This window comes from Rhineura floridana, chromosome 2 (genome assembly GCF_030035675.1).
Source record: "Rhineura floridana isolate rRhiFlo1 chromosome 2, rRhiFlo1.hap2, whole genome shotgun sequence".
NCBI classification, from domain to species: Eukaryota; Metazoa; Chordata; class Lepidosauria; order Squamata; family Rhineuridae; genus Rhineura; species Rhineura floridana.
The window spans coordinates 27034025-27062024 of NC_084481.1; the positions used below are offsets into that span (position 1 = coordinate 27034025).

Genomic DNA, 28000 nt, shown 5'->3' on the forward strand with positions numbered 1-28000 from the left:
GCTAAAGCTGAGAATGAGCTGAGGTTAGTGAGGGATGCTAAAAGCAACAAAAAAGCTTTCTTCAGGTATCTCCATAGTAAAAGACAGAGAAAAGAAATGGTGGCACAGCTACTCAATGAGGATGGCAAAATGCTAACAGATGACAAAGAAAAGGCAGAAGTGCTCAATTCCTACTTTGGCTCAGTCTTCTCCCAGAAAAGTATCTGTGACCCTTCTGGGAAACATGCAGTAGAAGGGGCAGGATTGGAGCTTGAGTTTAATAGACAAATGGTCAAGGAATACCTAATCACTTTGAACGAGTTCAAATCAGCAGGGCCTGATAAACTGCATCCTAGAGTATTGTTGAAGGAACTGGCTGAAGAACTCTCAGAACAGCTGTCTATTATCTTTGCAAAGTAATGGAGGACTGGTGAAGTGCCGGATGACTGGAGGAGAGCTAATGTTGTCCCTATCTTCAAAAAAGGCAAAAAGGAGGAACCAGGCAGACCAGGCAGCCTAACATCAATCCCTGGAAAAACTCTGAAGCAGATCATAAAGCAGTCAATCTGTAAGCACCTTGAAAACACTGCAGTGATTACTAGGAGCCAACATGGATTTATGAAGAACAAATCCTGCCAAACTAATCTTATCTCGTTTTTTGACCAGGTAACCTCCCTTGTAGACTGTGGGAATGCTGTGGACATAATATACCCCGACTTCAGCAAAGCTTTTGACAAAGTGCCCCATGATATTCTGATTAGCAAGCTAGCTAAATGTGGGCTGGATGGAACAATTATGAGGTGGATCCACAGTTGGCTCCAGACTCATACTCAAAGAGTGCTTATCAATGGTTCCTTCTCAAACTAGGTGGAAGTAACGAGTGGGGTGCCACAGGGTCAGTCTTGGGCCCAGTGCTCTTCAACATTTTTATTAACGGCTTGGATGAGGAGGTACAGAGCATGCTTATCAAATTTGCAGATGATACAAAATTGGGGGGCATAGCTAATACCGTGGAAGATTGAAACAAAATTCAAAGGGACCTTGATAGGCTGGAGCATTGGGCTGAAAACAACAGAATGAAATTCAACAGGGATAAATACAAAGTTCTACACTTAGGAAAAAGAAACCAAATGTACAGTTATAAGATGGAGGATACTTGGCTCAGCAATACATGTGAGAAGGATCTTGGAATTGTTGTTGATCACAAGCTGAATATGAGCCAACAGTGGGATGTGGCTGCAAAAAAGGCAAATGCTATATTAGGCTGCATTAACAGAAGTATAGTTTCCAAATCGCGTGAAGTATTAGTTCCCCCTATTCAGCAGTGGTTAGGCCTCATCTTGAGTACTGCGCCCAGTTCTGGTCTCCGCACTTCAAGAAGGATGCAGACAAACTGGAACAGGTTCAGAGGAGGGCAACAAGGATGACCAGAGGACTGGAAACAAAGCCCTATGAGGAGAGACTGAAAGAACTGGGCATGTTTAGCCTGGAGAAGAGAAGACTGGGGGGAAATATGATATCACTCTTCAAGTATATGAAAGGTTGTCACATAGAGGAGGGCCGGGATCTCTTCTTGATCGTCCCAGAGTGCAGGACACGGAATAATGGGCTCAAGTTGCAGGAAGGCAGATTTCAACTGGACATCAAGAAAAACTCCCTAACTGTTAGAGCCAACAACAATGGAATCAATTACGTAGAGAGGTAGTGGGCTCTCCAACACTGGAGGCATTCAAGAGGCAGCTGGACAGCCATCTGTGGGGAATGCTTTGATTTGGATTCCTGCATTGCACAGGGGGTTGGACTCGATGGCCTTATAGGCCCCTTCCAACTCTACTATTCTATGATTCTACTTTAAAAAAAACTAGTGTCTACAAAGTGCTGGCCTTGGTTGCTGCACATCTAAGTTGCCTAAAACAACATTAAAAATAAACACACATACACAGGGGGTAGTAGAATAATTCTTTTCATCCATAAGATAACAGTGGTGGTCTCTCTGCTGGTAAGGGAGGTGGGAAGGGAGGCAGAGGCCACTGCTCAGATCTTTTCACGTCAAACCAAGTGCAACCCCACACACACACTCAGCCAGCAAGCATAATCTCTCTCACTCAACCACCTTCCAGACCTTGCCCTGCCACCAATGAAGGGACACCCACCCAAGCAAACATTTTCCCAAGATGCAAGAAAGTTAAAACACTGCAAATGCAGTTAAGTAGCTAGGGAGGGCGGTGGAGGCTGTTTTGTGTGCCAAGTGCAAACACAGTATTCACACACACACACACGTCATCTTTCACCTCCACAGTTCTTTATCTCCATTCTGCTGCTGCCTCCTTCTCCTCCTTTATCCATGTTCTTGTCCTCCAGCTCGTTTCTCCCTTCATTCTTCTCCACCACCGTCCATTTTCTCCATTCCACCCCATCTCACTCTCCACCCGCTCCCTCGTAAACTCCTACCCACCCACAGAGTACAAGGAAAGAGCAATGCTGCACAGAAGTCCAGTTTGAGGCACGTTATTTTAGTTCACAAATCAGAGGAGCAGACTTCCCCTGCTCCCACTCCCCAAGTAATGCCCCAAAGTAATGCTGGAAACATTACAATTGCTCCTCAAAAGTAATAAAATTACTCGTCATATTACAATCAAAATATAAAGGAATTACCCACTCATTCCTCAAAAAATAATAAATTACAAGTAATTCGTTTTTTGTAACTAATTACTTCCAAGCTCTGCTCATTCAGGCAAGCAACGGGCATCATCACAGTTCATGGACACATTTCAACCAAGCAAAAGCACTCAAGGAGGGTGCAGAGGGGGGCTAATGAAGGCTGTGGCGTGGGGAGAGCTCTGAGGGCCAGATACAGAGGTCCTGAGGTTCCCTTACCCTTCCTTAAAATGTCTTGCTAGACTATTCAGACAGCAGTTCCTACCTTCATCTGTTTTCTGCTTCTGGCGTCGCTTGAAGTGGGTCGCTTGCACTTCTTCCTGTTGAATGGCAGGACCAGCCCTGGAAAGTTCTAATAGTTTGGCACATAGCTTGCTAAAGATTAATTTTTTTAAAAATCCAGTATTATGCAGTATATCAATATCCATCATAACATATTATAACATATAATATTAAGAGAACCATGATAACTTGAAACACTTTAGATCAGGGCTTTGCAAACTGTGGACAGTGGACGACCAGAGGTTGCGCAAGTTTCATTCAGGTGGTCCACAATGTGTCCACATTAAACATCCATATTGATTTTAATTGTATTTTTAGTGCTTCTTCAAACCGTAATACAATAAAATTCAATATAAGAAATAAAAGAAACAATCATATAATTAAAAATCATATAGCATGTAGCACAGCGCATTACAGTTGCTACAACAGGCAGATAACTTGTTAAATGGTCCACCAAGACCCTCAGCAATTTTCAAGTGGTCCGTGGATTAGTAGGAAGATCAATGCCCTCCTCAGTGTCTTTCCTACTGTATTTTTTAAGAGTAATGGGATTCAACAATCTATAATACTTAAAACATCCCATATTTTTACTTTTCCTGACAGAGCAATGTGTCTTCAGCTGAAATAACATATCCCAAGAGACTTGGGGCAGGCATCTAGCTAAGTACTTTCCCCGCTTATTACTCAGATATGGAGCCATGCAAAGTGGCAGACAGAACTGTAAAATGAATGCCACTTAGCGAATTTCAAAGTGAGAAATACAGATGTATCCACACATTGTGTATAAAACTAGTTTAACAGCTATTCTCTCTTCCCAGGGAACTTTGGTAACTGTAGCTCGGGGGCAGGGGGGATGAGTGAGGAATCACTAACAGAGAATGCTCAAAATATCTCCAAACTAGTTACCATGATTCTTTTGAGAACGCTATGGCAAATTAAAAAGGTATTCACTAATAGGCAAAAAAAAATAACCCTGCGGTTTAAGGATGTACCTATAGTCAACAGATATTTCTATCAAACTTTAAAAAGCAGGGAAATTGAGCAGCTATAGTGAATGCACCAGGGGAGCAGGAGACCTGACCTCCTCTCAGAGATACTGTACTGCCCTACAAATTTGTCAAAATGCAAACACGATTTGGGTTGGTCTTTCATAGTCCAATCCACTTCCTGTGTAGCTTGGAAGAATTTGGTAATATGTGCCTCTGAGCATATGGTGCAGCCTTTCCCAACCGGTGTGCCTCCAGATGTTGTTGGACCACAACTCCCATCAGCCTCAGTCATTGGCAATGCTGGCTGAGGCTGATGGGAGTTGTGGTCCAACAACATCTGGAGGCACACTGGTTGGGAAAGGCTGATACGGTGAGTGGTGGCAACACCTGCAATCAGCCCAAATAACAGAATATGCTCAGAGGCACATGTTACCAAATTAGTAAATTTAGTGAGTTTCTCTGTTTTTTAATCCAGGAGGTAAAAAATAGGATCCTATGCAAGTTTGCTGAGAATGGATTGATCATTTGCATGCTTACTGAGTTCGATGACATTTACTGGCATTCAATCATGCTTAGGAAATGTGAAACTGACCATGAGGTAGGAGGATAAGGAGAAGGGAAGGCTGGAGTGAGGAGGGGGAGGTGATAAGAGGGAGGAGGAGGAGGCAAATTTGATCATTTGCATGCTTATTGAGTTCAATGGGATTTACTCCTGTGCAATCATGCTTAGAATCTATGTGAAACTAACATGGGGGAGGGACAGGGAGGAGCACAAGCAGGGGAGGGAGGAAGAGGGAAGGAAGGGGGAAAGGGAGAAGATTGGGTGGGTGGATACTGGGCAGAGGGAAACATTGTAAATAGTATCATTATTTTTCAGGGTTTCCCCCACCTTTTTATTCTACAGCAAGCACATGTAGTCTCCCACCCAAATTTAAACCAAAGCTATCCCTGGCCACATCCACACCAGACATTTATTCCACTTTAAACAGTCATGGCTTCTCTCAAAGAATCCTGGGAAGTGTAGTTTGTGAAGGGTGCTGGGAGTTGTTTAGGAGACTGTTATTCCCCTCACAGTGCTCCTTTCCCAGAATTCTCTGGGAAGAGATGTTAAACCACTCTGGCCTTTGGAGTTCTGTCGGGGGAGTAGGAGTCTCCTGATTAGCCAAGCCAAACACTGACAGTTGGTTCATACTAAGCATGCCTGCACTTATCATTTACTCCAATTAGGGTTGCCAGGTTCACAGCCTGAGACTGATCCTGTATCTTTAGAAGAGAAAGTCAGCCAAGTGCAGGTGTTCTTGCTACACTGTAATGAGAAAAACCACAAGGTGGAATTCTCCCTTCCCCCTGCACAACTTTTAAAGATACAGAAGACTTCTTGGAGGCCAGGCCTGGCAACCAAGAGATCTTCTGTATCTTTAAAAGTTGTGCAGGGGGAAGGGAGAATTCCATCTTGTGGTTTTTCTCATTACAGTGTTGCAAGAACACCTGCACTTGGCTGACTTTCTCTTCTCCTAAAGATACAGGATCAGTCTCAGGCCGTGAACCTGGCGACCCTAACGCCAATGTTAATTTTCTTAATTAAAAATCAGCCATGTGTTGTTTTTTTAACTTTTAAACTGCTGAAGATGAAAGTCAGAGTATGGGGCAAGGTCAGTAATAGGATTACAGGTAGTCTGTGAACATGGCTGATTCTTAATCAATTTCAACAAATTATGAGACCACTAACAGAAAAAACAACAGGGGTCTGGATTTTTTCCCCTCGTTTTGGACTTTAAATTGACAATTCTCTGAATGTTTTTGTGAATCGCAATGGAAAATTACAGGGTTGTTAAGCAAGTGTTTCTGAGTTCAGAACTATATGTTTTATAAGATTTTGTTTTGAAATAAGTTTATGGGAAGTAGCAAAATGGCATGGGGGTATTTTCAATTTAACATGGTGGAATGCAAAAAATCCATGGTAGCTAAAGTATACAGCCACTCTCATGGCAGTATAATTGAATCAATGGGCTGAATTCAGAGAAGGCAGGAGTCAAAGATCTCTTGCAACACAACTTTCCTGATTCCTCTTCTCCCCCCCCCCACAGTCCTCTATGACCAAAAGCCACTTGTTTTAGGGTCAAGGGACATAGGAAGCTGCCCTACACTAAGCCAGACCATTGACCCATCTTCCTCAGGACCGTAGACACTGATTTGCAGTGACTCTCCAGGAATCTTCTGCCTGCAAAGGAGATGCTCTACCAGAGCTATGACCCTTCCCGGATGGAATATAATGTGATGTGGAAAGCAGCATGCAGTGGAACAGGGAACTTCATTGAGGCTGCCTTGCACAAGTAGTGCCTTTCCACTTGCGCAAGACATCTCCAGATCCAGTGTACATACAGCCACATCTGCCTACATAAAGGCACAAGTTAATAATATAGTACTGAGGTGATTGGTACAAACAAGTATCAGATGAAAAAGGGCTCATGGGCTTGGAAATTTGTTTAGCAGCCAGAATTCTAACAGATCCAGCTTTTCTGGTTATAGCACTGCAGCACTGAGCCAACCTGCACCTGGGGAAATTCTTTCTTGCCTACTCCATTTTGTGAGGGGCCTGGCAGCCTTATCTAAAAGGTGCATTCCAAGTTGTCTTGAAAACAAACCCCATATATACTTACATGTAATTACTGTGGCTATTCAAATTTAAAGCAGCATTATACCATTTTAACAAATGGCTTCCTCCAAAGAATCCTGGGAATTGTAGTTTGGAATGAACTGTAATTTGTTATATGAGTTGTTAAGAGAGCCCTATTCCCTTCACAGGCATACAATTCCCAGAATTCCCTAGGAAGAGGGACTGTTGAACCACTCTGAATTGTAGCTCTGTGAGGGAAACAGGAGTCTCCTAATGACTCCCAGCATCCTTAACAAACTACAGTTCCCAGGATTCTTTGGGGGAAGCCATGACTGTTTAAAATGAGATGACACAGCTTTAAATGTAAAGTGGAGAAGTGGCCTGAGTAAACACATTCATGATGGGGGAAGCTGCCCCTTCCCTCAGAATAGCAAACTGTAGGTAAAATGAGAAACAGGCGTGAAAACCTGGTGGGACAGCTGTGTTGATGGTACAGCAGGCCTGCACAACTTGTGACTTCCCAAGGCAAATACAGCTGACATAACACTCTGTCTTTTCAGTCCAAGACAGATTGCAAAATTAGCTTTGTGTAATTGGCTTTTATACTTGTAAACCATTTAGAAGCCAATTTTGGCATTCAGTGGCATTTAAATTAATAAAACAATAATAAAAGCTCCTGGCATGATGCCATGTATGACTAGAGACTTGTCACTAGCCTGGCAGACCGCAAGTAGAGTAAGCCCATGTTTTAAACAGCATTCTGTAGGAGTGCTCTAGCATTAATCTAGCATAATCTATCTCCAAGAGATATTAACCACACTGTTCTACCAAATACTACTTTCTATTGAACATATTAGCAGGTCCTTTTAATGTAAGTCTCCAGACTACCATCTTGTTCTCAGGACTGGCCCTGCTACTAGGCAGACAACCGCCTCAGGCAGCAGACAATGAGGGGCAGGTTTTTCAGGCCCATTTCTCATTTGACACCAAGCTTACACCCCTAGAAGGAAAGTTTGCTGCTCTGAGGGGCCAGGCTCCCTGATCTTATCATATCTCTCTGACATCTCTCAGACATCACGCCAATTACATCTTAGGTAAAGGAAATGTCTCCTCCCAAGCCCATAGCCATTCCCTTCTGTTGGGAGGATAGAGCTGAGGGTGCCACATGACCTGGCTGTTCCCCCTAAACTAGCCTGCTGCCATTAGGTGTGCTGGAGGATGCTACTTTGTTCCCAGGACTGAAGTAAAAATTGACTTCCAGTTGCCTTCTGTCTGTAGAATGGGTGGGCAGAGAGAGAAGGGATGCCATCTTGTCCCTCTCTCAGGCAACAACATGCCTTAGACCAGCCTTGTGTTCTATAGACTTATTCTCAGTATTGTGGAGGGAGTATATTGATGTGGAAAAAGTGATTGTGTGAACTGAGGTAGGGATGGGTGAGAATTCTATTTAGTTCACATTTTAAGCTGAATATACCAAATTTGCACCTTCTAAAACAATGAGAACCAAAACACAGCCATCTTGCAAAATTCACTTATGCAAATTGTGCAATGCAGTTCACCCACCAATGTTTACAAAAATGCATGTGTTAGGGGAAAGAATATATGAGTAAAAACATACAAAAATGCATTACATTACAAGAAATTACTTGGGAAAATGTGTACGTTAGTCAAAACTGCCTACAAAAATGTTTATTAGGAGGAATTTGCGCTAAAACACCGGAGAATTTTCATTAGAATTTTTTTTAAAAAATCACAAATTGCTACAGAAGTGTGGAGAACTGATTTTAAGATTGGAAAAATGAGAACCAAAAGAACAACAGATCTTACAATCCCTAACTGGAGTATCCATGTAAGAGCTGCATATCAGGCGGCTGTGATTCCTCCTACGGCTACTTAGTCAGATGGAAGCCAGTGTAACAGGGTAAAACAGATCTGTCTATAGACCTGCGCTTCTTATTTATTACACTGCCATGTTTCCCTTCCCACTACCACCATTTCCTCCCACACTTCAGATATTTTCACATACTCAATTGGCCTTTCATCTGTTTAAGTCATTAACTCCCTTCACCACTCAGGCTACCATCTTTTCCCTAGCATAAGGCCTGTGATGGGGGGGGGGTGAGGAGTTCCTTTTAGTGTGGGAGAAGTACAGCTGCCCCCAGTATGGAGATGGAATGACAGGAACAACTACACAAGTTGAATTTTGGCTTACTTATGAGGAGGGAGCAGATGGTGGCAAAACCTTTTGTTGAAATATTAGCACCAACCATGCGAACTTACACCACTAGATGGAGTATTCAGACTGACATTTGGCAATGTTGTCTAATGGATGGGTATTTATTTTGGGTCTCATTGCCTAGTCATTTAAATTGTTCTGTCTCCCTTGCCTGTTTTAAAGCTTGGAAGTATGCACCACGACAAGGGATACCATGTTGCAAGTCTCCATACTCCTGCTCCTCATTCCTGAAAGGTACTGAGAAAATCGCAACTGCTCTGCTCTATTCACAGACTAGTTCTAAACATCACAATGGAGGATCTCCAGAGCATAATACGCAGCATGGCTGTTACCCAGCTGAGTTTGGTCTGAGTATCACAAGTAAAAACTTCCCTCAGCTAGACTAGGGGAGGGATGATGGCATCAGTGGTGATATGTACAAGCCGCTCACAATGCATCTCTATTTACATCGTTCAAATGGTGAGATGGAACTGGCCTCTCATAGATAATGCATCACCCAAGCTTTTACAGGAGGGACTGCCCCTCCATACCACCACCACCCCAACATTACTTCAATCTGCACGTCTGAGAAAGCTTTTTATCAAATACTCTCTGTAGTTGCTTTTGCCATTGTGTAACCCCAGGATGGGAGGCAAGAGCACCAGCTAATTGATTCAACTGTTACAGCTACTTCAGATCCTGTCTGTGAATGATTCCCAAGGGAAAGTATTTGCAATTGCAAAGGGAGACTTGAAAGCCTATATTTATGCATATGCTTCTTTTTCATGTTCAAGTTAAGGGACAGGGTGACAGTTGTGTGACAAAAGACCATTGTGTTCTGAACAGTTGTGTATTTTAGTGTTCCAGATAAGAGAGCTCTACCTTCCACTGCGCTACCTGTTAGGGAGGGAGGCCATAACTATTATGTCAAGAGAGGCAGGAAACTGTGCTACCAATCATATCACTCCCATGGGTAGCTAAGGACACAGGTGCTGATGGGCCTACCTGCTCCTTACAGAGCAGCATAACACAGGCTCAAACTTCACATTAATGAACAAGCTTTTTTGACTTAATCTCGATTACAAGGCTGTGATTGTAATGCTACTCGGTCAGAAGAGAAGGCATGTCAGGTATATAAAAATATACACCTAAGTATGTCTAGTTAAGAACATTCATTTTGGAGTCATATTATGTAGCCAGGGCTTCACAAGCATCCACAATAAGGATGAGAATATTTTCTGTATTGAAGTGTGGCAATAGAGGGCCGTTTGTGGTAGGGCAGCCTTCTCCAATCTGGTGCCCTCTAAACATTTCGGACTACAACTGTCTAGACATTTTGTAGCCAGTGTGGTGTAGAGGTTAGTGTCAGACTGGGACGTGAAAGAGCAGGGGTTTAAATCCCCACTTGGCCATGAAGCTCACTGGGTGACCTTAAGCCAGTCACTGACTCTCAGCCTCACATTGTTGTTGTTAGAGGAAAATCGGGTGTGTGTCATGTTTGTACACCACTTTGGAGGAAAAGTGAGATAGAAATGTATTGACTCCCATCAGCCCCAGGAAGAATGGGCAATGGGGTCGGCAATGATGGGATTGTAGCCCCCAACAGCACATGAAGCACTACAGTTTAGAGAAGGCTGCTTTAGGGGCAAGAGCACTTTGAGTGGAGAGCAGAGGCACATAAAATGGTGCCTATTTCATTGTAGGTTCTCCTTGAAGAAGGAATTCCAACCTTGCTCTTCCTAATGCACCAGGCAACTGTCAAGGGTTAGCATTTTTTTCTGTGCTTACACAGGCTATTTATTTCCAAGCAGGAAGCTGAGACTATTATAAAAAGAATGGTACATATTGTTATATCAGCCCAACGCCTTTCGGCTTGAATGAACCTTCTACAAGGTCTTATCTCGCTTGTTTCTTTATAGGCTGTTTATAGAGACCTTACAGGACAGCTAATATAACAACATGTGGTGGTTTTTTTCCAGTATCTCTGAGAAACAATTCTCCCCTTTTTGTTTACATCACTGGATGCTTCCTGTTTTTTGTGCAAGACTATTACAAGCCACAGCTCACAGCCAGATGGATTCTTAGCACCTACATAAACAGAGAGTAGAACCCAACCTAGATCTTCCTGCACAGCAAGAAATATCCAGGAGTAAGGTTGTCAAAAATAAGTAGAACTTCCTCCTGTGTTGTCTCATTCCAAATTATCTTGGCTTGATACAGATATTTTGCCCTCAAAAAAAATTAAAAACACACACACACAAAGCAATTAAACAAGTGACAATAAGAATAGTTAAATGTAAAATTTGGGAATATATTTATGTTTACTGACCATAAAGATGTTCTTGGTTCATCTGTGAAATCATGCCCTTCCAAAGCAGCACCGACCTTTATTTTACTGGAACATCTCTTTCAACACCAAGGTACAGTTGAGGTGGTCCTCCGTACAATGCTCCAGTACAAACCAAGTAGAACATAACCCCCCTGCCACTAAAGTCAATCCAGTTTACAATGACCCAATTCATTCCCTTCCCCGCAAACTAGCAATTTGGACCATGTGCAATGCTTCTAAGGTGTCATGTTTCGTGAGTGGCTGGCAATCAGGCTCAGAACGCAGCTCACTCATCACCTACATGTAATTAAAAGGATGGGGCAATCCTCATGCCATTCATTCTTAGCCACACAGACTAGCTAGAAAGGGAATCATAGAAGACAGAACTATGGTCGTGCCAAAACAGTGACTGCTCTTACACCTGCAACCGGGGGGGGGAGGGGCAGGGGAGATTGTTAGGTTTTTACAGCCACATTTCCGATCGTTGCACTATATACCACTGCTGGAAGCACCCTTATCCTGCTACATTGCAACTGCTTCGTGGAAAGCAAAGTCCTTCTGTCAACCAGAAACAAAGATCCTTAGGGCAGGTTCCAGCCTCAACCAGCACACAACTGGTTTGGTTATCTTATACTTCCACTGGTCTCTGTAAATTGATGGTTTTTAACCAACCAATACTTCCAAGTTGTACACAGCAAGCAGGATGAATCCCAAGTTACACCAGATGACCTGTATTAAGAGAGGTAAGCCAAGCTGGTATCCTCCAGATATTGCTGGGACTCCCAAAATTCCATCAGCCCCAGGCAGCATGGCTAATGGTAAAGGATGATGATTGGAGGACACTGCATTTGGCTACCCCAGTACCCTGTAAGAAGCAGACTGGCAGGGCTGCATCTGCCACTGAAGAACTTGTGGAACTGCAAAACGTCCCATACCAAAGCATGAATACAGAACTTTGCAAGAGCACAATGCAGGCATAACAAAGGTCCATGTTCATCACATTTCATTTAGCACCTAAATATACCAAGCACTATACAATAAATGCTCTGTCACCCTGCCCCCCAATCTCAAAATAAGCACAAGTGACACCCCCCCCCAAAAAAAAGCCCCAAAGGCAGACAGCCTACCTCATCTTCACATTTTATAAAGGTAAAGGTGTCCCTGCACTTATAGTGCGAGTCATTTCCGACTCTTAGGGTGACGTCTTGTGACGTTTTCAAGGCAGACCGTATATATGGGGTGGGTTTGCCAGTTCCTTCCCTGGCCTTTCTTTACCCCCCAGTGTATGCTGGGTACTCATTTTACCGACCACGGATGGATGGAAGGCTGAGTGGACCTCGACCCCTTTTACCAGAGATTCGACTTCCTCCTTCCGTTGGAATCGAACTCCGGCCCTGAGCAGAGCTTCGGCTGCATTACCGCCGCTTACCACTCTGTGCCACGGAGGACCTTATACATTTTATACTGGGGCATTATTGCCTTCTCACAAGAGCACCGCCAAGTATTAAGGTGTTTCCTTCCTGTCCATTTCTTTTGTGCTATTACAGTTTTCTGTTTTACAACCACACAAAGCCTCCGCAAATAAGAAGCATGTAGGCAGGCAGGGGGAGAGAAGATTATACATTAAGAGCAGAGTCAAACCATGATCATGACCCACTCCTACATTCTTGGAAATGAGCTGATGAGACCTCCTTCCAAAAAAGCATGGTTACATATGAAGCTAAAGCATGCAGCTTTCAGATCAAGGATCTTTAGATAATGATCTTGACAAGAAAAAAAAGGTTATTTTTATATGGTTAGTGCAACTTTTATTTATGAGGTCCGCTTCAACAGTATGACAAAAAAAGAAAAGAAAAACCAGTCATTTTACAGTATTTGCATCAATTCCAAATATGATCCCCCAAAATGGGACTGGACAGAATTAATTCTAGGGTTACCTGGTGCTAACACACACCAAGAATACTTACAATATAAAAGGAAAAACCGCATTTGTTTTACATGACCACAGTTATTTTGCAATAATAATTTACAACTACTGGTGCAAGGCTGCCTTTCTAGAAATCAAGGAATTAGCTCTAGAAGCAAAAGCCTTATGTGTGCGAAACAAGCACTTGAGAGATCAGATGGAGGCTCTCAAGGAAAGGGGGCATTAGCACTGATCATATACTAGTTTCATTTTAGCTCTTCACTCCAAACATGCTTTGAACTAGTTTATACTATCTGCAGGATCCAGGGGTAAAGCATTCCTTGGGTCCCAAGTGTGAGGTCAAGCACTCCCCCGCTTGTGTGGGGCACAGGGGTGGGGAGGGCTCCAAAAAGAAAACTAGCATGTCAGGGAGAACGGTTCAACCTAGATTTCTGCCTGACATGCTATTTGTCTGTGTATTGGGAGTCCCTCCTCCCATTCCCAACAGAATAAACTTGAAACCGTATCTTTTTAAAAAATTAGCAGGGTTTATATAAATGGCCAGGTTACACAGTCTATAACAGGTGTTGGGAACCTTTGGCCCTCCCAATGTCACTGAATTACAACTCCCATCATCCCTGGTCATTAGCCATGCTGGCTGTGGGCTGATGGGAATTTAATTCAGCAATATCTGGAGAGCCAAAGGTTCCCCCCGACCTGGTCTACAAAACAAAGTGGGAAAGAGCTTTCTGGCCTTAGATATCTCACTGTGCCACAGGAAGAACATGAAGAATATCATGTTCTACTGCAACTTTGGAAGCTGTCAGCTTCTGTGAAGGAAATCAATTAGCAGGCGTTCAAGACATATGTTAAGAATTTCAATTCGGAACACTGGGCTGTTGTTTATTATGGCCCACAGATCAGGGTCCACAAAACCAAGGAGGTTGTTTGGCATCCTGGAGGGACTCCCATTTTAAAAAATGGATCCTGGGAAAGCAGCTCAAGTGTTTTGGCAAGAGACATTTGGCACTCATAGCCTCCACCACCTCCCAAAAAACACTTTTACAATAACCTTGGACAGTTTGTCACCACTTCTCACAGTGTAATTCTAACTTACACTGATTAAGCAGAACTTTTGCCCCTTGTTTCATCCTGTAAGCTTCTACTAGCCAGTCACAGGAGCAGAAAAGAGATACTAACACACCGTAAGGCTGTATAGTTCAAACTGAACAAAAAAAAGCATTCAACTAAACTCAAATTTTGTTTTAGACACCAGTATCTAATATACAACAACGAATCCCAATGACCCTTATTTTAAAACATTTTTCTTCCTGGAGTTATGTGATATCAGAAGTTTCACTGGGTTATCAGGTGGGTGGGGAACCAAAAGAGAAAGGAAAATTTTTCTCTCCAGACAACAGAAGGTAGCAAACTAGTAGGACAAACCTTTTTTCACAGTTAACCATAAATAAAAGTGCAGTTAAGTGTTCAAGTAGGGCATCTATAGAGTTTAGGTGGACAGTGAGGCATTTGGCTTGGTCATCTTTTCGAGGCTCTGCGGGGATCCCTCCCGTTACTCAATGTGCTTTGTAGGGGGCGAGCACTGTTAGATGGCACTGGCACTGAAGGAGGGGCGGGTCCCCGCCCGCCGACCCTCCCAGTACCTGCATAGGAGGAGGCATGATTATAAGCAGTTGATAATCCGCTCAGCTCAGGTCCTGCTGGCAAACCATTTCCTAAAAAAATTAATAGGAAGAATTAAAAAAGGACATCCACGAAAAGGTCTTGCATCAGACATCTTAAGCTACTCAGGCTACAGTCTCTTGGTCCTCATGGTTGCTTATAAGCTGTCCTCTCTCAACTGGGACACAACTGGGCTTCAGAGAGATTGCCGAGAGCTGGGAAAGGTGTCTGTAGAGACCATGACGTCCCAAACAACAACTTGCTTTTTCAAACACGTGTCAACAGTAACCAATGCATAGAGAAAGCAAGACAGTCACGTGCTTCAGTGATCTAGCAGTACCTTCTCAGAGCTCTATTTAAACCCCAGATATCAAAATGCCCATGGATGCTGCTGGCCTATTCAAATCGGCACAGGTGCTCCAAGCAAATGGGGGGGAAAAGAGAAACCAGCATGGGTCTCCTCAGCTGCACTTTCTGCAGTAGCAAGTGACAATGCAAGATCATTTCATTGAGGGCTACCATACACAGTGAGGATACAGGAACAGCCAATCACCTAAGGCAGGGATGGGGAGCCTGTGGCCCTGCAGATGCTGCTGGACTACAACTCCCATGATTCCTCAGCATTGGCCATGTTGGCTGGGACTGAAGGAGCACATCAGCATCTGGAAGGCTGCAGGTTCCTCAGCCCTCAACTAAAGCATCTACCCATAAGGCTAGGAGATTTTTTCCATGGCATTGCTCTCAGTTGGATACTCCTCCTAGCCCAACAGGCCTGTTACTACCAAAAAAACACCTGACTTTCTGAACAGCTCACCCCAGCAGATTACTTGACTTTTTTTTAAAAAAATGTGACTCTTGACCATGTACTTACAGCCACAGAACTAGAGTCAAAGAAAACAGGGGTCATACTGTGCACAGTGATGATGGCCTGGACCATGCTGGGAAGAAAAGGCATCAGGAGAACCACCAAAATAGACTGGAAGGCTAGCAAGCCAAGCAAATAGAATACACTTTTGGAAAGTCATGAGTACAAAATGGAAGGGACACATGTTGGAGGACAGCTTTCTCATCAAACTGTTGAGGTATATCAATAGATATGTATTTTATCAGCTTAAATCTACACCCCCCATCACCATGGCTCCCATGGGCACCACCAGACAACCTCTTGGCACCCACCAAGGCCTGCTTCCCCCGTCTATTTTTCATTTTTTTCTAAACAAAACAAAATAAAAAGAGGTATTTTCGTTTTTGCATAGGGTTGTAGGGGGAAGCTGTTACCCTTTTTATTATTGTTTCTTTTGGAGGGAGAGGGTGTAAGTGTTTTGAATGAGATATGGAGAAAAGATGAACAATGTAGAATCGCAATTCATTGCTCCTTTGGTTGTCCAGACAAGTCAGAATGGTTTCTAGGTAAACAGACCAATGGGGCCAGTGCCAGTGCCACCGTCACCGCCCCCCATGCAGACGCCATCATGCTACAGAGGACTGTGCATGTGGCGTTCCTTATTCCGGACTTAAAAAGAAACCTGGCTCTTTAAGACTCTATAAAACACAAAGCCACCGTACGGTGGGGCTGCGCATGGGGAATTTCTTTCCTGCCTTCCAGAAAAGATTGTGCCATTCTAAGATTGGGAAGGATGCCTCCTTCCTTTGTGAGCAAGCCATGCAGGCAGGTATAGCAGGCAGTTCTGGCCCACAAATCCTCACCCCAGCATAGCAGCTTCTCCACTCTTATCACATCCTGACCGCTCTCTTTTCCTTCCCAACTGCGAGCTTTACCTCCCAAGAAGCAAGAGAAACAGGAAGGATAGTTGGAAGACCAAACCACCTTCTTGTCTCCGCACTGCCCAATGTCTCCTTCTTCCCACCCATCACATGGCCTTCAAGGTACAAAGCCCAACTATAATAGGGTGAGGAGGCAGAGAGGGAGTGGGTGATCACCTACTGTTCAGCTGCTTTCGGTCTTACAAGAACTTGGGCTGCTAACTTTATGTACACTTACTCCCAAGTGAGCAAGCAAGGGTCCACAGCCTTAGTTTCATTTCTCTTGTCTAATGCTCAAGGGCAGCAGGGTGGCTAATCTCTGACCCAAGTACCTGACCTAGCCTCTCCCATCTCCCAAAAGACCCTACTTATTCTGGCGGCTGCAGTGACAAAAAAAAAAGTAGATGCAGCACTAGGGTGGTTGAAGAGCTTTAAAGTCCTCCACCCAGCAGAGCAGCTCCCTGATAGGGATGCAAATCATCCCCTCCCTAGTCATCAGCCCAATCATTTGGTGAGCAGAGAGGGGGCAATAATCCCCCTCCTTAGCTGACCTGTGCAGATCAGCTGAGGAGGGGGGATGTATTACTCGGTGTGCATGTTCTATATATATATTTCTAGAAGTGTGAAGTGGCCACACCCATACCTGGCATGCAGCCCCCAAAGGGTTGGCTAAGTGTGAACGCAGCCCTCAGGCCAAAAAACTAGTCACCCTAACTCCAGCTCCTTGGCCCTGTTCAGAGGCTAAACCACCGCTTATTATGAGAATAAGCCTGTCTGAGTGTGGAGACCAAGCACTCTCCCCTCCCCTCTGGTACAACCGGAACAAATAAAAAGCATCCAGGTTCTGGTTTAAACTAACCATAGTTTGTTATTAAGCCTGCAAAGCTATGGTTTATTGAAACAAATCAAGATCACATCATCTTTGTTTCCACAAACTATAGTTTAAACTGGACACTATGGTGTTCCTCAATCTTCATTCAAAAGAAAAAAAATTCAACAGACACATATACACACTTACCAGTTGGCCCAAAAGTACAAGAACCCAAATTAGATGATGGAAGGGAATTATTACTCTGCTCCCCCTGTGCCTTTAAAAGAAATGTAAAAAGAGGCATACATTAAGACTACTAGAATAATCTATGGGCATGGAAAGGAATGTGGGGCTTGGAGTGAGGCGATATTTACATGAGACATTCCAAAGATAAGTAACTCTTGCTGCTCTTGTCCTACTTCTTTAATACTTTCAGCTCCCATGCAGGCAAAACCCACTCCTGGTATAAGCCACTCTTGAAGGGTTGCCTGCTCCTAACTCAAGGGAGATGGACTGCAGATACTTTGTACAACGCTGTCATGATTGAACATACCACTTTATTGGGCTGCACAGGGTGATCTGAACTGGGCTCACTGAAGTTGGGCACTTCTGAGTACACCATGCAGAACCTGCAAAGAAAAGCAAGCCCATGAGACAAGAGTGCACATATGCATTACTTTTTTCCCCAGAGGTCCCCTCTTGTTCCCAGTAAAGAGTACCATCCCAGAATCAAGGCCCTGAGATATGTACAGACTAGTCCTACACGTTTACTCAGAAGCCCATTCTATTGATTCCCATGGAACTTACACCCAAGAAGGTTGCAGTTCCGAGCATATTTAAGTTATTCTGCTACTTCCTTTGGAAGACAACAGATAACCCATGCTTATATTCCATTCATCTCCGTGAAGAATACTCAAAGCTGCAATTGTATGCACATTTCCTTGGGAGTCCTATTGAACTAAAGAGTAGCTTAGATCTAAGTAAGCATACTGGGATCAAGCCACACAGGGGACATGAATGGCAAGAACAGTGTACTTATTGCACTTATTGAAACGGGGGAAGGCTGAAGAATCCCAGATCCATCACTAAGATTTCAGTCTTGCCCAGCAAGTTCTAATGAAGTCTATCATGCCAAGCAACAGTTATTTCAGATTGTGATGTACTATAAAGTTGTGTAGCCAGCATGGAGCCAGTCAGGTATTTCTCAGTCTTGAGAAAATCTTGCTCCGTGGCTGCTGAATAGCATCTATTAGAAGCCACTTGGCCCATCAGAAACATCTTGCACATCTCCCTTACGTAAGCCAAAGAATCCATAGGAATCAAAACAGAAGCTACAATAATTCCAATTATTGTTCTTTCCATGCACCTTAAATTCACTTTTTTTAATGTCAGCTCCACCTTAACATGCCACATTATCTACCCCAGCCTTTGCCAACCTGGTGCCATCCAGCTATATTGGACTCCCATTTGCTCCAGCCAGCCCAGCCATGCTTGCCTGGGGCTGATGGGAGTTGTAGTCCAAAACAGTTAAATTGCACCAGATTTGCAAAGGCTGATCTATCCATACTGAAGTCAGCAACCGCTAGTGATTCTTAACTTTGCCCTAATCCTCCCACATCCCAAAAATGTTATCAGGAAACCATTACGTAGGGGTGAAAAACAAAATAAAAAACTTTTTATTCTGGCACTACAATATTTTGTTTGAGATTAAAACATTTCAACATTCATTCAGATTTAGAGTTAAGAGGGCAATAATTTTACACATTGATGGGAAAATAGAGTATTCCCACTGACATTCTAAATAACATGCCCATATATTTTCACATTTTTCTTTCGACTATGCCCCATGAAGCTTAGAAACTGTCTCTTCGGATTTTTTTTAAAAATGAAACATTCCACACATAGCAGAAGCTAATACCTTAAGAACAGGTCCTCAATTATGAATTATCAGGTATCTTTTTCTACAAATGAGACCACAAATCCAGCCACACACAGTCAACTTATACCATGCTACATCCTTCTCCTACAGCTGTAAAGCTTCCACAACATTTCCCCATATCATTACTATACACATAACTGGCAGCTGAATCTACAAACCAACTGCATCAGAAGGAATCAACAAGCTACGAATATCCATCATGCAATTAAGTGTTATTCTCTGATGGCTCATCCATACAAGTCCATTTGATGTCCACATGTGTCAGGTCCATATGCCTGTGTGAACCGCCCCTGGAGTCATACATTCAACCTTGGTAGCAACACCCAGCTCTCTATTTTTGAACTTTCTGTTATAGGTCTCAACAGACTGCCTGGTCAAAACTGATGCATATGCTAGAGGCAAATAAGCAGCCTTCGCCCACGGCACCTTAGACCATCATCATTATGACTCAGGAGACTCTGCTAGATGGAGGGGGAAATTTACCTTTACACCCCTAGAGAGGCTGGCTCCTGCAGGACAGGCTGCAGCTCATTACCAGAGTAGAATGTAGAAGCTCGCATTACGGCTGCCTCTACCGTACCTAGCCTGTGGATTAAATAGAGGGCTTCAGTTTTCAGTGCTGCCCCAAGTCCTTGAAAATGATAATGCATTAACCCAACAAAGGAGACAGCTTACATAGCTAAACTTACCTGCTTACAGCAGTACTTAAGACAAGACATTCAGGCCAGATGGAACCCATTCTGGGATGCATGACTGATCAAGCCGTCTTTTATATAAGCAATCACAGGTGGGATTCCCAAACTTTTAAAAAATTTAAGATAGAGGAAAGCCAAGTTATCAGCAACAGGACTCTTTGGCATAATACCGTACTAAACCCCATAAAACAGGTTGCATGAGTGCTCGCTGACAACATTTCATACCTACCACTCCAGCATGCAAAGCGCAAGGCTTCAAACTAAGTGTAGCCAAGTAAAATGCAAAATGAGATACTCACTCCCCAATTTTTTGAAGTTCGCCTCCCCTTCCAGTGTAAAGCGTAAGACATCCTTTCCACAGAGATGCATACCTAACCAAGAGAGCACCAGCAGCGTTAGAAGCCCTAGAAGGAAAAATGGAATGGATGTTCTGGCTTGACAGGAGTGGGTGGGGATAACCTTAGGTTACAGCCGAGCCAAAGCACATCTTCATCTCACTGATTTCAGTAAGAGAGTGGAGAACATGCCGCTGATATCAATAGGATACTAGTTCTAACCTTTGGCTGAATCATACCTAAATAGCATGCCTTACTAACAACAGCTTGCTGATTTAACTAACAGAGAGCCTTCTGATAACTTTTTCAGGTTTCTTAATGCATAAATTAGTGTCTAGTTATGCCTTACTACAACTACTGGATTTTTCGGCATTCTCACCCACCCAAATATAAGAGGAGCCCTGCTGTATCAGACCCAAAGGCCCATCTAGCTCAGCATTCCATTTCCCACAATTGCCAATCAGATGCCTGTGGGAAGCCCTTAAAGCAGGACATGAATGCAAGAGCACTCTCCTACTGCTTCCCACTGACTGGTATTCAGAGGCCTGGTGTCTCTTAACACTAGATAGCCTGTAGCCATTACGACAGCAGTAGCCACTGATAGCCTGATCCACCATAAATTTGTCTAATCCCTTTTAGGACAGCTAGCATTTGTATGAACTTGTCATCCAAGCCAATACTCTCACATTTCCCTTAAGGTTCACTCACTTTACCACAGGGATGGGGAACCTGTGGGCTTCAACTCCCATCAGCCTCAGCCAGCATGACCAATGTCATCAGGGATGATAGCAGTTGTAGTCCACCAACATATGGCCAAAGGTTATCCACACCTGCTTTAGAGTAAGCTAACCACTGTTTAACTATTAAATCCTACCTAGCAGGCTTGATGAGGAAGCCAGCAGCTTAAATTTTTGCAAGTATTTTATTGCAGCTTCAATCTACCTATAGTGACAAACTTCAGAACTTTTTGCCATCATATAATCAAACCTTCTGTGCAGTTGCGAGGACTAGAGAATTAAAGCTCCAATTCAGCTGAACTTGGTCATGCTTGAATACTGCAGCAATCAGTGTGACTTAAATTATTTACAAATAACTGGCCCCACTGATTTCAATGGTAGGTAAGCATGACCACCTTTAGCTGAATCGGGAACATTTATTAAAAGCCATTTTAACAACACACCAAGAGTTGTGCTGAATTGCCATATGTGCCTTGCAGATTGTCCACTTTCGTTACTACATCCTTTGATTTGCCTCTTACACACATACGTGTGTATATATGTATGTGCAGAAATAGAATCAAGCAATGTTAATTAGGAACAAAACCCTGCTAGAACGTAGAAGTAAGAAAGCTTCCATTTATGGCAACAAAATAAATCCTTGGAAAGAATTCCCTACTACCACAAATAAGTCTTTTATATATAAATAGTGGATATTTGCGTACAAGAATGAAAGCTTATTTTGAATTAAATGCATGACCTTGACCATTTGGTTTTAACCACTAAACAACTGGATTTTATTCTATCAAGTGCAAAGAAAGGAACAACTAAATTATGCATAAGAAAATATTGTTTGGATTTTTAGCTGCTTTTTTCCGTAGCAGCTTGGAAGAATGGAAGACTAAGGGAAACACGTTTCCAACTCACTGCTCAGTTTCAGTTTGGCCCTTAAAGGTCAAAGTCTAACAAAGGAAATCTTTATTTAGAACAAAGGAATCTGTTCCTGAGCCTGAGTAAGCATCCAAGATACTGGCTGCCTCCATGCCACTGATGTTTCCAGCACTCTCACACAGACAGGTGACACAAGTGCTGTAAGTTTTGTCAGTGTCCAAACACGTTGGACATCCACTCTGTACTAGCACTATCTGTCAGTCACATATTAGTTTTGCTAAGATGACACAAATGAAAAGTTACCTTAATATGGTATTGTCTGCCAAGTTGTAACTTGACAAGATTAGATTATCCTAAAACTAAAATCCAATTACATATGCATGCAATATATGCAATACAAGAACTCTTAAGATGGCCCATGACTGCATTTTGCATTTAAGCCAAGAATTATGTTCTTGCCAAGATGGCCTTGTTAGCATACAACACTATGCCGTGGTTTATTACACTATATAACTTAGTTTAATGAGCAAATCCTACCTCAGCTTAACTGTGGTTTGCTTATTGCCAACAAGCCACAACCTGAAGCCATGGTTTGTTTGCATGTGAACCTAGCACTCTTCCTTAACTATGGTCTGTCTGGCCACCGCACCTGAGATGCTCATCAAGCCACAAAGGCATGAGAAGCTGGAAAACAAGCCAGACTTTTGTAAACCAGGCCATGGTTTGGCTGATTGCCTGTGGGACAGCTCATGGTTAAGTTGTGGTTTGTAAAACAACCCATGGCTTAATGTCAGATGCTAACCAAACCAGTGTGGGCTATTTTAGTTTAGGTCATATTTGTATCTGAGCCTTCTTCCAAGCAGCTCTGGGAGGATGTGTATGGGGTTATGTCATTTTTTCACCATCATAATCCTATGAGATAGGTGTATTTTACACAGGGAATAATGTGACTCAGTGTCACCCAATGAATTTCATAGTTGATCATAGGTCACCCCACTCTAATTCCAACAATATACACTCATCATACAGCGGTGATGGGGAACATTTGGCCCTCTAGATGTCATTTAACTCAATTTCCATCATCCCTGGCCATTTGCCATGCTTGCTGCGGCCGATGGGAGTTGTAGTTCACCAACATCTGGAGTGCCATAGATTACCCTTCCCTGCCATTGCAGATGTTGCTTGCCCTCTGCCACTGTCATCATATACCTCACTATAATCATTATTCCATTAATCAGTTTGGGGATTCTATGACCCTTGAATACTTCACTTTTCACTCTTTGAATATGTTTTCCTTTAGGAACAAAAACTGACTATACACTTTTGCTGGGAGGGCATTGCTTCCAGGAACAACAGTTAGCATGTACTGTTTCAACATCATTAACAATAAAATACCTAGCACTTTTGAGTGTTCAAAACACTTTATACACATTAGCTTGGTAATCCTCACAACCATCCTGTAAGGGAAACCTTATCATTATGCCCATACTGCAGATGAGGGGACAGCTGAGGTCAAGAAGGTAGTTTGCCCAAGCACACCCAGAAAGTACATGGCTGGTACAAGATTTGAATCCGGAAGGATATAAGCAATGTGTCCTCCTTCACTGGACCCTCTCACATAGAAAATACAGACAGTTATTTTTCTCTTAAAAATATAAAAGCAATGATCACTATCACTCTGATTCTTTAGAAAGTTAAATTGAAAGAAACTGTGAGTGCAACTAAATAAGGTATGGGTCTTTAAACAATTTAACATGGCAATCTTTTTGATCTGCCAGTGTTTCTCTAGACTACATAAAAATACAGCACACTTGTAACAGAATCTGATGCTTTCACTGCTAATTGCTAGTTGTGCTTCTCTTCGTCTTAAAACAAGCCAGTCAGCCTCTCAGTTGTGCATCAAAGGAGCTCATCAAAGGAGGAGGCAGAAATAGCCAATTGCTACAGGAAAAGTGATCTTTTAAAAATTACATTACGCTGAATCCTCAGTACGCAATATATCAAATTTCAAAGGAGTTTACAGCAGCATGCTGGTGTTCTTGACTTGTTACAGCTTGTGCAAGCAAGCCAAGGTACTGCTTTGATGATCCAGAAGAAACGTGTCCCTGTAGGTTCAGCTCTGCAGATCCGATTGTGCTGGTCAGGCAAAAAAGACATTGGGGATAACTGATTTTCAACTGCATTAACAAGCCACATATTAGGCCACCTCGCACGTATTAGGCAAACACCTTTAAAACAATCCTAAAGTGTGACTGTGGCAAACAGTGGTTTGAAAATGTGCACATGACACATAGTAGAGTACTGTGTCTAGATACAGCTCCCTGTGGGCTGCACAATCAAGGCCACTGTAGATATTCTAGACCATGGGTTCTCAACAAGGGGGGAATTTTAGGGTTCTGGGGGGGAATTGGGACCACTATTCAGCAAAGTGTGATGTCCTGTAGATTATGTACAATCTGTAAAACTACAGTTTGTTTTTAATTTAATCTGCGACATTCAATAAAGTTTATTGAATGTCACAGATTAAAATCGATTCTTGAACATGCAGCATTATTTTCATTTGCAAATTAAATTATTATTTAAAGACCAGAAAGTGCTCCAAGAAATTCTGTTATAAACTAAGAAATTTTTCTCTCACGAGAAACACCACCGTCACTCGCGAAACGTCAACACGCTATGAGAGACTATCTTGGGAAGGGGGGAATTATATTCTGAACAATGGTGAAAGGGGGGAATGGAGCAAAAAAGGTTGAGAACCACTGTTCTAGACCATGTGAATAAGTCTGACTGTTACAAAGTTCCTATTTTTGAAAGAAAAACCAGGGGCCTGCAGACAGGTGGACATTTACAGAGCAGCAGCAGCAGGCTGGAGGGCTGTCCCCACCTCAAAATAGCTCAGTTTAAAACATTTTTTCTTTCCCGGGGATGCAAAATAGCTTCTGCAAACCTTGGGGATTTTTGAAGAGGGGAAGATTCCTGACCCCTCCTCCAGCTCACACTGTGCCTTATGATCTTCTTTCATCTTTATAAGACTTTAACATGACCCAACTGTGGGCTCTGCTGCTGTAATGTCCAGTCAGGGAGAGGGAAGAGAGGAGCCCAGCTTTATTTCATCAAGGTATGTGAAATGGCCCTTAGTTTGCCCTGTGTGAGAGTCCCAAAATAACAACAAAAAGTAAACGTTTAAGGAAAAGAGGATGGCTCATTGCTTCCTTTAAGAAAAAGAAGCCACCGTCTTTTAAGAGATGAGTCACTGACCATTGTGGTTGAGGGAGGCTGCATCACTGTGAGCCAAGGCGGATGTGATGGCAGCTGACCCATTTATTTAAGCCTGGATCTTCCCCAATTGCATACAAAGGAGGATGAGAATGTGAGGAGGGGGGAGAGAGACAGAAGAAGAGCAATGGGCCAGTGAGAGGAGCAGAACCCTTCCTGTGCCTTCTGCCACTTGGCTTGCCAACTCTTCCCGCAGTGCTTTTCTCTCTCAATCTAGCTCACCAGAGCAAAGTGTCTGCAAAGAGGCAATGGGGTGTGGGGAAGAAGCTTTAAGTGTCCCATTTGCTTTAAAAGCTGGCCACAGGCAGGGACCCAAGCCCAGCAGCAGAGCACACCTTTGCCTGCAGGTTGCCCTGGGAACTCAGGAAACTGCCTCACACCCAGTCAGACTGTTGATCCATTCACCTCAGCACTGTCAACACCATCTGGCAGTCGGACTCTTCCCAGCCCTACCTGGAGATGACAGGAATTGAACCTGACACCTTCTGTATGCAAAGCACTGAGCTCCAGCACCCCACTCCCCAGTCCCTGCCATCTCCAGTTAATAGCATCAGGAAGGAAATGATGAGGAAGATCCTGGAGAGCTGCTGCCAATCAGAGCAGACAATACTGGGTTGGAGGGGACAAGAAAGAAGTCAGACCTCGCAAAAGGCAACTTCCTCTATATGCAACTGAGGCAGACCCAAAAACCAGACCTGCTGCCTTTACGTCTGATCTGGCCCTGTGAGGACAAGTGAAGAGCTTCCACTTCCCCTCCTCCTGCACTAATTACTAATGAGAGAGAGAGAGAGAGAGACTGAGCCAGAGTTAACCCTCCCCGCTGCAAGGAACGGAAAGCGTTAACAGGAACACTCAGTCAGTACACAAGTGGCTTCAACAGCTAAAAACAAAGAGGCTGGGCTTAGCTGTCCCATGTCATCCTAACCCCACCTTTGCACATACCCTTTGGTCAATCGAATAATATCGCCCGGCTGGATGAGACTGCCAAGTTCATCCCACACCGAGATGATGATGCTGCCCGTCTTGTCGGCTACTTTGCAGGACCTCACCTCATGCCCATCTTTGGTTTTGGTAACTCGCCCTGCGTGGAAATAGCAAAAAAAAAAAAAGGGGGGGGGAGAAAAAAATTAATGAATGTCCTAAGAACATTAAAACAAGCTGATAACTTCCTTTTTAAAAAGGCAGTTGGCTTGAACATGAAAAGACCTAAGAAGAGTTGACAAGATGAGCAAGGCTTTAACATATATGCATATATGTTGTGTGTCCAGGGAAGAATCCACTCTCTGGTGCCTACAGTGGGGACTATTTAAGGGCAAGAGATAAAGAGAAGGTGGAGTACAGCACAAAAGGGACTCCCAACCCTTTCCCTGACAAGTGACGTGTCAGGAACTCATCTCTCTCTCTCATGCGCACGCGCACACACACACACACACACACTCACTCGTCCACCTTGTACCTGAGCCAAGAAACGAAAAACAAGCCTGGGGGGAGGCAGAGCTGAGAGTTAAAACAAATAAATGCGTCGGTTCCAAGGGACCCCACTTACCGATCTCCAGCACAATAAAGATGACATTTAAATTTTTCAGTCCGGCCCTTATGTCTTTTATGAAGAGGTATGTTTCATTTGCCATGCTCATACTGCTTGTCTCAGGAGGAAGACACGGGTGCTGCTGGGGCAGAGTGAGCAGGACAAAGCATCCCTTAACTGGGAGGCACTTGGTAAAGAGGGGGTGGCGGAAAAAGGACGGTGGGGGAGAGAAGAAGAGATTGAGTTTGACCAGCCCTTCGATAAGGTAATAATGTGCAGTACTCTTGGGAGGTCGGCGGGGAAGGGTTACCGACTGCGGTTTTTTTTTTTTTTTTTTAAGGAAACAAGGAAGCACACACGGCGAGCCCTCTTCCCTGCAACTCAAGCTCGCCTCTTCCCCTCGGTGGAGGAGGAAAGCTGACCACAGAACCCTCTTGAAGCTGGGTGAATGAAGGGACCCTGGGCACTGTGATTAAACAGGCACGGAGTTTGGCTGGCTTCGGCTGCTGCCGCCCCTGCCGGTGAAAGAGAAAAAGCGCCTTCTGTGGCTCCCTTTTCCTCCCCACTACTCCCTGCACTGGTAAAAAAAAATAAAATCAGAGCGATCTTTCTCTTATTATTATTTTACAGCGAGTGAGGTGCTTTCCTCCTCCTCCTCCTCAGCTTCTTCTTCTTCAACTTTCCCCCGCCCGTTAACTACCCCACCACCACTTTCACAGCAGCCCGCACTCTTCTTCTTCTTCTTCTTCTTTCTCCTTCTCCTCCACCTCCTCCTCCAAACGCTCCCTCGGTCTGGTAGAAGCATGTGCTGCGCTGACCTTTTATAGCCAAGCAGACTAGTCCATTTTTCTGCATGGGGGGAAGGGCAAACAGAAAGTACATAGAAAGACATGGAAACGGGGGGAAATAGAGACAAGCACAGCGGCTCAAATTGGCTACTGCTATGCCCTGTCAATTGTGGCTCGCGCCGCTTCTATGGTCTGACAGCACTGGAGATATACAACGTGCACGTCAAAGTCCCGAGCGAAATGGAACCGTCCATGGAACGCGGAGTCACCAGAATGGAACTGAATGTGACAAAGTGCCCAGTGAGAAGAGGTGATTGGTTGACTGGGATTCTTTTGTCCTCTGACCTAGAAGATTTACACTCTCTCTTCCTCTCTCTTCTTTCTTTTTCTCTTGCCCGTTCTCGTGGTAGGTGCTAGTCTGTGTTGCCCCAAGACGATACTGCAACTCATCGTGAGCCTCGAGAAAGGCTCGCAGAATGGTGGTCTGTAGTCTTTTAACGCGCTGATTATTTTCTCACCCCGAATACCAGGGGAAGAGGGGTGCTGCAATGATTCACCCCTCCATTTTTATTTTTGAAGGGGCGCTACTGCCTTCGAAA

At 43.7% G+C, this 28000-nt stretch overlaps 1 protein-coding gene across 2 annotated transcripts; it reads right to left on the reverse strand.

Moving 5' to 3' along the window:
- Nucleotides 1-12851: 12851 nt before the first annotated feature.
- On the reverse strand, nucleotides 12852-27334 carry NABP1 (nucleic acid binding protein 1). 2 transcript variants are annotated; one of them, XM_061608184.1, is made up of 6 exons: nucleotides 26632-27334; nucleotides 26028-26166; nucleotides 20167-20271; nucleotides 17787-17862; nucleotides 17441-17510; nucleotides 12852-14711 (listed from the first exon to the last, which is right to left on the reverse strand). In XM_061608184.1, exons 1-6 carry the CDS (start codon nucleotides 26720-26722, stop codon nucleotides 14515-14517), a joined length of 678 nt encoding a protein of 225 aa, XP_061464168.1. In that variant the 5' UTR covers nucleotides 26723-27334; the 3' UTR covers nucleotides 12852-14514. The 2 variants fall into 2 exon arrangements, with proteins under 2 accessions (XP_061464168.1, XP_061464169.1); XM_061608185.1 differs by having other exon boundaries at nucleotides 20167-20238; nucleotides 26632-27332.
- Nucleotides 27335-28000: the final 666 nt, after the last annotated feature.

Bases quoted from the DNA above. Each gene is read 5' to 3' on its own strand.
- NABP1 (XM_061608184.1), bottom strand. From the start codon at position 26,722: ATGAGCATGGCAAATGAAACATACCTCTTCATAAAAGACATAAGGGCC. The intron at 26,167-26,631 runs GTAAGTGGGGTC...ATTTCCACGCAG, and splicing joins CTTTATTGTGCTGGAGATCG to GGCGAGTTACCAAAACCAAA. The intron at 17,511-17,786 runs GTATGTTCAATC...TTTCTTTTAAAG, and splicing joins CTGTGCAGCCCAATAAAGTG to GCACAGGGGGAGCAGAGTAA.